The 8,289-nt window shown below is 35.3% G+C and overlaps 1 protein-coding gene across 3 annotated transcripts in view; it reads left to right on the top strand.

Annotated features, from left to right (window-relative positions):
• LOC137616322 (uncharacterized) overlaps nt 1-7,401 on the top strand; it is a 12,038-nt gene extending 4,637 nt beyond the window's left edge. The window contains exons 1-2 of one of the 3 annotated variants that reach the window (XM_068345971.1): nt 2,456-2,513; nt 2,941-7,400. In XM_068345971.1, coding sequence (XP_068202072.1) covers nt 2,960-5,350 — 2,391 coding nt within the window. In that variant the 5' untranslated portion in view covers nt 2,456-2,513; nt 2,941-2,959 and the 3' untranslated portion in view covers nt 5,351-7,400. Of the gene's footprint in view, nt 1-2,455; nt 2,624-2,940 lie in introns of those variants that run through there. The other 2 variants (XM_068345973.1, XM_068345972.1) reach the window with 2 other exon arrangements.
• The last annotated feature ends 888 nt before the right edge of the window (nt 7,402-8,289 follow it).

The following is an 8,289-nucleotide window of genomic DNA, read 5'->3' on the forward strand; positions in this document are numbered from 1 at the left end:
AAGACAGAAAATAGGATAGTGTGCCCGAGTATACCCTCAACCAAGAGAACTCTACCTCGAGACAGTGGAACACCATGGTGCAGAGGCTATTGTACTACCTAGACTAGAGAACAATCGTTTGATTTTGGAGTGTCCTTCTCCTAGCAGAGCTTCTTACCATAGCTAAAGAGTCTCTCTTACCCTTACTTAGAGGAAAGTAACTACTGAACAACTACAGAGCAATAGTTAATCCCTTAAACGAATAATTGTTTGGTAAACTTAGTGTTGTCAGGTGTATGAGGACAGAGAGGAATGTGGAAAGAATAGGCCAGACTATTTGTTGTATTTGTAGGCAAAGAAAAAATTAGCTGTGACCATAGATGAGGGTCCAATGTAGTACTGTCTGGCCAGTCAAAGGATCCAATAACTCTCCACTGGTAGTATCTCAATGGGTGTCTGGTACCTTTGTCAACCTACTACCTCAAAGAGCAGTTCCATAGCATAAAGAAAACCAACCTTTCTAAAGATCAGAGCAGCTTACAATATCTTAGAAGATTAAGAATCTGTCCGCAAGGTTGCTAAAACAAAGAATAGTATTTCCTGAAAAAATAAACCTGTCTTACACAAAAAGCATCAGATATATATAACCAAAAAACATCAAAACAGATAACCACTTGATTTTTAATACTCAAGAACTATAAAGAGTGATATTTTTCTTATTTACACCTAAACAAAATGGAAACCGAATTTGGAGTTTACAAAGTTCTTTATGGATATTGTGATAGATTTTCCTTCAAAATCTTGACACCTATTAAAATTATCTTAGTATAAAAAATTTGTTAGATGTGGATTGAAGAAATTATGGGTTTTAATTTAGCATAGAGATTTGCGGTAAGGCACACTGGAAATCGAAGTTCAAGGTAGACGAAGAAGGGAAACGAACACCAAGGAGATGGAAGTGTACGAAATTGCTGCTAGATTGTAAAAGACAGGCGAGATGAATGCAACTAACTTTTATTCAACAGATAACAAGTTTAGATACAAGGAGTTCAGAGAAAGAATGTCACAAAAACTCCAACTATTATATGAAAAAAGTAAGCTTAAATAGGTTCTGTTATCAGTGCGGAGAAGAACGAGAGATTAAAAAGGCAAAAACGCTAGTGTACAAACGTGAATGAAACACGCGTGGTACATGGCTCCCCCCTAAAAAGACACATGTGAAATAGGGTGCCCTGCTATTGAGAGGCACACTGTATGTGGGTCATCTTGCAGGAGATAAGCATGTTTTAAGCGATCGATGGAGATCCAGTCTTCTTTGCTATGAATGTTAATTAAGAAAACCTTCGGTGTGTGACAGATCCCCAGGAAAGAGCCTGTGGTTGCTTGCTAGGCTAGCGTCGTTGCGCAAGAAAACGTACGAAATCTTGTACAAATCTGTCGGTATGTGTTGCTTCGCTGGATCTTGTAAGTGTGGCGGCAGGGAGTAAATTTTCCCACAAAATTGCCGGAGGAGGTTACAGACGAAAAGGAAAAGAAAAGAAAAAAAAAAAAACAGCCGGAACAACCATTTCAGCTGCCGAGACGTCCATATTTTTGTTTGATGAGAATATAAGAAAGTACCGAGTAGGTCTTTCTTGATATATCGAAAACGAAAGGGCCATTGATAAATAAAAGTTTAGGTGACTCCTGCAACGCACTCCTTTGAAATGAAAATTGGCTAGGATAATGCAAAAGTTCATTAAAAAAAATAAAACTTTTTTTGTTAATTATATTTTCATTTTTGTTAAGGGATATTGAACTAATGGTATTCACCCAGGCCACAAACAACAATAAAAATAGAAGAGGGAGAAGGACACTCCAAAATCAAACCATTGTTCTCTGGTCTCAGGCAGTGCCATAGCCTCTGCACCATAGTCTTCCACTATCTTGGATTAGAATTCTCTTGCTTCAGGGTACACTCAGGCACACTATTCTATATTATTTTCTCCCTCTTGTTATTTTGAAGTTTTTGTAGTTTATATATGAAAGATTTATTTTAATCATATAACTAAAATTCTCTTGTAGTTTATTTCCTTGTTTCCTTTCCTCACAGTGCTATTTTTTCCTGTTGGAGCTTCTAGCATCCTGCTTTTCCAACTATGGTTGTAGCTTAGCAAATAATAATAATAATAATAATAATAATAATAATAATAATAATAATAATAATAATAATAATAAATTTTAACCTAAGTCTGAAGGAAGTGGTAAACACACGGGAACAGCAAGAAGGCGGTCATTTGATTGAATCTCTAAAGACAGAGGTTTTTTAAATGCAAAGTAGCTAGAATTTATATAAGAGCATAAACAATCACATCATTTAATAAACAATGAAGTTTAACGGTTCGACATATCTGATCTAATAATGATAAGCATTAAATATGTTTTTATTATCATTTTTGATGTTTTACATTGATGATTATCTCTTTTCTTCTTCTTCTTCATATATGCTATCTTAATCCATCCTATACCTTTTCCGGTATCTCCATTCCTCGCCAGTAAGTGATGATAAAGGCTAGTTGTGAGTTATTTTGAAAAACCGTTATTTTCCCTGTTGGGACCCCTTGGGCTTATAGCATCCAACTTTTCCAACTGGGGTTGTAGGTTAGTAAGTAATAATAATAGTTTAATATTTTGACTTAGTAATGATAGTCAGTGAAAGACAGTAAGTCTCATTAACAGACCAAGTGGAAATGTATAACCTCAAAACCTTATGGGAGGCCTATAATTCCAGAACTGGACAACTAGATTTTACTCATTATTGCCACCAAGAAGCCTTCTTCAAATGATGTAGATAAATTTAGTATTATTATTAAAAGTAAACTGAATAATTCAAACTTTTTACATAATCTTTTTGTGCATTGTTTTAGTATTTTATTCATCTTAACGTGAGGATTTAATTCAAATTTTATCAACTGTTTTCAGATTGAGTAGAAATATCACCATGGACCAGCTACCTTTTGAAGTTAGAGTACAACCTGCTGCAAATCACTTTGGCCCTCCTGAGGCCTACAAGAATGATTCAAGTCCCAGGGGAGCCGTTTTCATTGCAAATTACAAACATTTTGATGGATCTAACGATAGAAAACTCAGTGAAAGGGTAGGAAGTGAAGTCAATGTTCGTCAACTCAAGGAACTTTTCACCCAAATGATGTATGAAGTTACAATATATGAAGGCTCAGGAACAAAAGATGATACAATTGCAGCTCTTGAAAGATTTCGCGAAAAGGATATTCATAGGAATGCTGATTCACTTGTTGTGATTTTTAGTAGTCATGGTATAGAAGATGAGTTTTTCACATCAGATGGAGAGTCCATCAATTACAAGACAGTCTACCAAATGTTCAGTGACACAAATTGTCCATATTTAATAGGAAAACCTAAGATTTTCATGTTTCAGTTTTGCCGAGAACCACAGACTGCTACAACTCCCTACAGTAGTCCCAAAAGTCCAAAGCATAGAAAGCAAGGAATAACTTGTACATATGTCATGTTATCTACTGCAGAAGGAAGAAGATCCTATCGCTTGGCTGGAGAAGGAGCAATATTCTTTCATCATACCTGCAAAGTGTTCATGGAAAATGCCAAAGACAAAGATCTCGATGCGCTTGTGAGATTAGTTTCAGAAAATCTTCCTTATTATCAACCTTTAGAAACGCAACAATGGAATTTGAAAAAACGTTTTTACTTTAATCCTCCAATTATAGGACAAGACGTAATGCCACTTAACTCCACAAATGTTCAACCAGAGACATGCTTGCCAAATGAGCAAATTCAAACAAATAAGCAGGCAGGTCTGTCTGGGTTGCAAGAAGATGGTCTCTATAAGATGGCAAGCAACCCTACAGGAAAGGTTTTGATTATCAATAACCTAGATGGCTGTAAAGATGATGAAAGAAAACTTTCTGATATATTTCGTCAACTTGGCTTCACCGTCTCAGAACCCATCAATAACGTTTCTTCTGAAGAGCTGAATGTCCATTTTGAACATTTTAAAGAGGCAGAACACCATGATGCCGCTATAATAATCATCTATGCCAAGGGATTTGAAGATCACATTGTGTGTTCTGATAATAAGGCAATTAGCTATAGAGATGTGATAAAAAAGTTCAGGGGTGGACATTGCTCAGCGCTTGAAGGGAAACCAAAAATCTTCATCATCAACACTTGCTGTGACCAAAATTCCTCATTTCTACAGGGGAATCAGGATCAAGCCATGGGCAGCAACTTGGCCCCCTCTGAGTTCGAGATCATCAAAGGAGCATCAATATCAGAAGCTGCAGACAAAGATGTAATCGTTTATGCAGTGGAAGTAGAAGGAGGAAATTGTGAACAAGGTTCACTATTAACAGATGCCTTGTACCAAGTATTACTAGCTAAACAGAACTCAGAGACTGAACTGATTCCTTTGTTCAGACTAGTCACTGATTCTCTCGAAAAACTGAGCGAGAATGATCAAGCAGAATATTTTGTTGTTACCTTCAACTTCAGATTTGAGAAAGACTTTTACTTTAATCTTCACCACATTTCCTTGGATAATATAGATTCAAAACATGTTCCAAATGTCAAACAGCTTAAAAAAATGCCTACACCAATTGGTTCTAACAGCATCTACAGGAATATGTCACAGCCCTGTGGGAAAGCAATTATCATTTGTTTCACACAATACGAGTCAAAACAACTTCCTAAGACGTATGGGCTGTTTGATGGAGTAGAAAGGTACAGAAGAATTGCTGAAGATCTTGGATATGATATAAAGATGGTAAAGAACTGTACCCATGAATGCATCAAAACTTCATTGAAAACTCTGGATGGAATGAATGATATTGACTCACTCATGATTATGGCGTTCGGTTATGCTCAGGATGTGAACAATTTGTATGATGTGAAAGGAAATATTCTGCCTGTCTCAGACCTTTTCCACATTTTTGCAGATAGCCAATGTCCAGCATTAAAAGGGAAACCTAAATTATTCTTCTTTCACATGACAGTCTTCCATAATCTGCAAGAATGCTGTCCGCTTCCACCTAATGTAGACTTACGAGATGCATTTGCGTATTTCCTGGTTTCTTCTCACTCAAAAAATTATGAGCAACATTCAGAAGCAGGTTTGGAGACCATCTGTACAGCATTAGAAAGAGGGTCTTCAACTACAGATGTAGAGAATATAATGAGAGAGGCTGAGGAGCAATTGGCCAAAAATCCTAATAAACAACATAATGAACGTTTCTTCATAATGCCTATTAAATTTCGAAGAGAATTATTTTTTAACCAAAAATTCAAAGGAAACAATAAGCTCTCAATGGTAGTCCCAGAGCAGTCTCACGGATATTGAAACTCGTTGGATATCTGAGTAAATTAAAAAATAGTGTGATTTGGTTCATTCTAAGATTATTCTCTTTCTTATTATCAAAATTCGTCTAATATTTACTCAAATGAGGGAGATATAGATAAAAAAAACTAGCCTTCAGATTCATGATGGCTTAAAAGGAGATATGAGAAAAAGGCTTAAACCTTTCAAGTGGTAAGAACAAAGTCCATTTCTATCATATGGAAAACGAGTGAAGTTATATCATTTCTTTAATCAAATCGAATTGAAAATGCCACCAATGATTATTTGACCCTTTATGGAACTGATTATAAATATACCAGATATTGGGGGAAATTCGGAAAAGATTGATCATTCATGAACACGAGTGACATATCTTGAATTATGATGAAATAAAGAACATTACAATTTACATGGAAAAACTTAGAAATTGGAACTTACTTTATGACGATGTTTTTTAAATCATTTAGTATTTTGTTATTTTATTTTTGTAACATTTTGAGAAAAACAATTGTTAATATTACAACAAAAGGAAAATTAAGATTCTTTTGCTATGTTGGAAAAATAAAACAAAATATGTTTTATATATGAAAATCTTAAAGAAAATAAAAACGCTTTAACTTGGATTATGAGAGTTCCGTAATTTGGATTAATATGTTAATATATAAGTTATCGAATAAGATAATTTGCAATTATTAAAGGATATACTATTAATGGACCTATATTCTTCATTTTTTGTATTTATGTCAGCTTTCTTTGTCTAGCCACTCATGACAACTTTACTCTTAGACCAGAGGACCCTCATCTTGTATGGGAAAATCATGGAAACGAGATTGATGAGCTTTAAAACCTAACCTAACCTAACCTAGTTAGGTTGGTAGCGTCGCGGGCTTCTGTTTCAGAGGTCCCGAGTCTTGTCCCTACCACGACGCGGATAGTGTGAGACCTTCTACCGGGGGGTACTCCCCAGGGTGGCGCCTGGGGGCGAGGTTAGAGGGGGCTAGTGATCAACTTTCCTTTTTAGATATCAAGGTTTCATGTTGTAATGGTGCATTTAGCACTGGCATTTTCAGAAAACAAACTTTCACAGGACTTAGATAAAACTTTTTTAGTCACTCCCTTTTCAATTGAAATAAACTCTTGTAAAACATAGATTTTCAGAACTTTTATTCTTTCTTCAGACTGGCACAGGTTCCACGAGGAGGAAATTAAATTTCTAAAATCATATTTTGTCAGGAATTGTTATCCATGTAGCTTGTTTCATAAACTTATGAACCAGATTTTAGATCACTTTTTTTATTCTGAAAGCCACAGTACTAAGCGTTCCAAAGAAGCAGATGTAGGTGTCTACCATTCATATATGACTAGAAAAAAATATTAAATGTAAACTTGTGAAAGCTCTTTCTGATTTGTATCCTTATGTTAATTTTAAGTTTCCTTTCAAGAATCCAGTAACTATAGGTAGCATGTTCAGATTCAAAATTCAAAGACATAGAATTTTCCTACATTTGATTTAGAAAGTAGACTGAGGTGGTATGGTCATGTCATGAGAAAAGATGAACAGTATATTGGGAGGAGAGTGATGGAAATGGAGGTACAGGGAACGAGAAGGAGAGGGAGACCAAAGCGAAGGTGGATGGACTGCATCAAGGATGACCTTCGATCAAAGGGATTAACCGGTGATGAAGTGTGGGACAGAGGTAGGTGGAGAAAGCTGGCCAGAAACATCGACCCCACATAAGGGTGGGAAAAGATGCAGACAAAGAAGTAGAAGAAATTATGTTGGTTGTTCTAACCGTCTCTTGAGAAGTTCCATTGACTGCCATAGAGGTGTCAGTCATCGTGCAGGATGTGCATTATATAAAAGATAAAAAATTATTTGATTTACTTCGATTTCTGTTTGTGTTTTTTTCTAACATTTCAATTCATTTAATTTTATTCTTGATGTAATTGTTATGATTTTTGCCTCTTGAATTTCATAGATTTAACGTAATTATATCTATTGATTTACGTTTTATGTTCAGGGTTTTAGCTCTGATGATGGGAAATTCTGTTCCTGAAACCTCAGTAAATAAGTAATCCAAAATGTTTAATTATCTAGTTTCATTCGCCTTTCTACTAAATCTCAAGCTTTCTAGAAGCGAAACTGCCATTTCTTTATATACATATATGTTTCATGGGGAAACACTGTCCGTCGTAAGTCCGTATATTCATTACCAGTCTCTGGAGGTTCGTCTATAACTCATATTTGTTGTCTCTGCATTTTCATTGAACATTACGTTTGCTCATATTCAGTTTCAGTCCTACATTTCTATTTTCTCTGTTCAAATCCTATCATGCTTTGCAGTTCCTCTCATTATTCACTACTAAACGCTACTATATGATCTGCCAATCGTAAGTTGTTAAGGTTTTTCCCATTAATGTTAATTCCTACATTTTCCCAGTCTAAATTTTTAAAAATTTCTTCCATGCATGCTGTGAAAAACTAGTTTATTTACTCCAGGTTGTTACGATATATTGTTCAGTAAATCAACTTTTAGTTTACACAGTTCTCCTGCGAACTTATCTGAGATCAAATCCTTCAAGTTTATTCTTGACTGATGGGTTGTAAAACCCTTGCTTTGTCTCCTGCTGAATGTTCAAGCCAGTTAAGAGAGTTCCTTCGGGAATCATACTTTTCAAGCACTAATTTTTCAATGTTAAATTGTCAATTAAAAAGGTTCCGTAAACTTTTAATGTAAAATACTGAGTTTATTTGTAGTATGATAAATACAATTCACGAGGCTAGACTAAAAGGTAAAGTGTATGACATTTTACGCATAAATTTTTTCATGTTGACAAAACACTAGAAAGGCATACTCCACATTCTCTAATTTTGGAAGACTAATTCCATACTTTTGAGATACTTCAAATCTCTTATTGTTGGGATAAGTTACATTATGGAA

This window comes from Palaemon carinicauda, chromosome 22, assembly GCF_036898095.1.
Source record: "Palaemon carinicauda isolate YSFRI2023 chromosome 22, ASM3689809v2, whole genome shotgun sequence".
Lineage (NCBI taxonomy): Eukaryota > Metazoa > Arthropoda > Malacostraca > Decapoda > Palaemonidae > Palaemon > Palaemon carinicauda.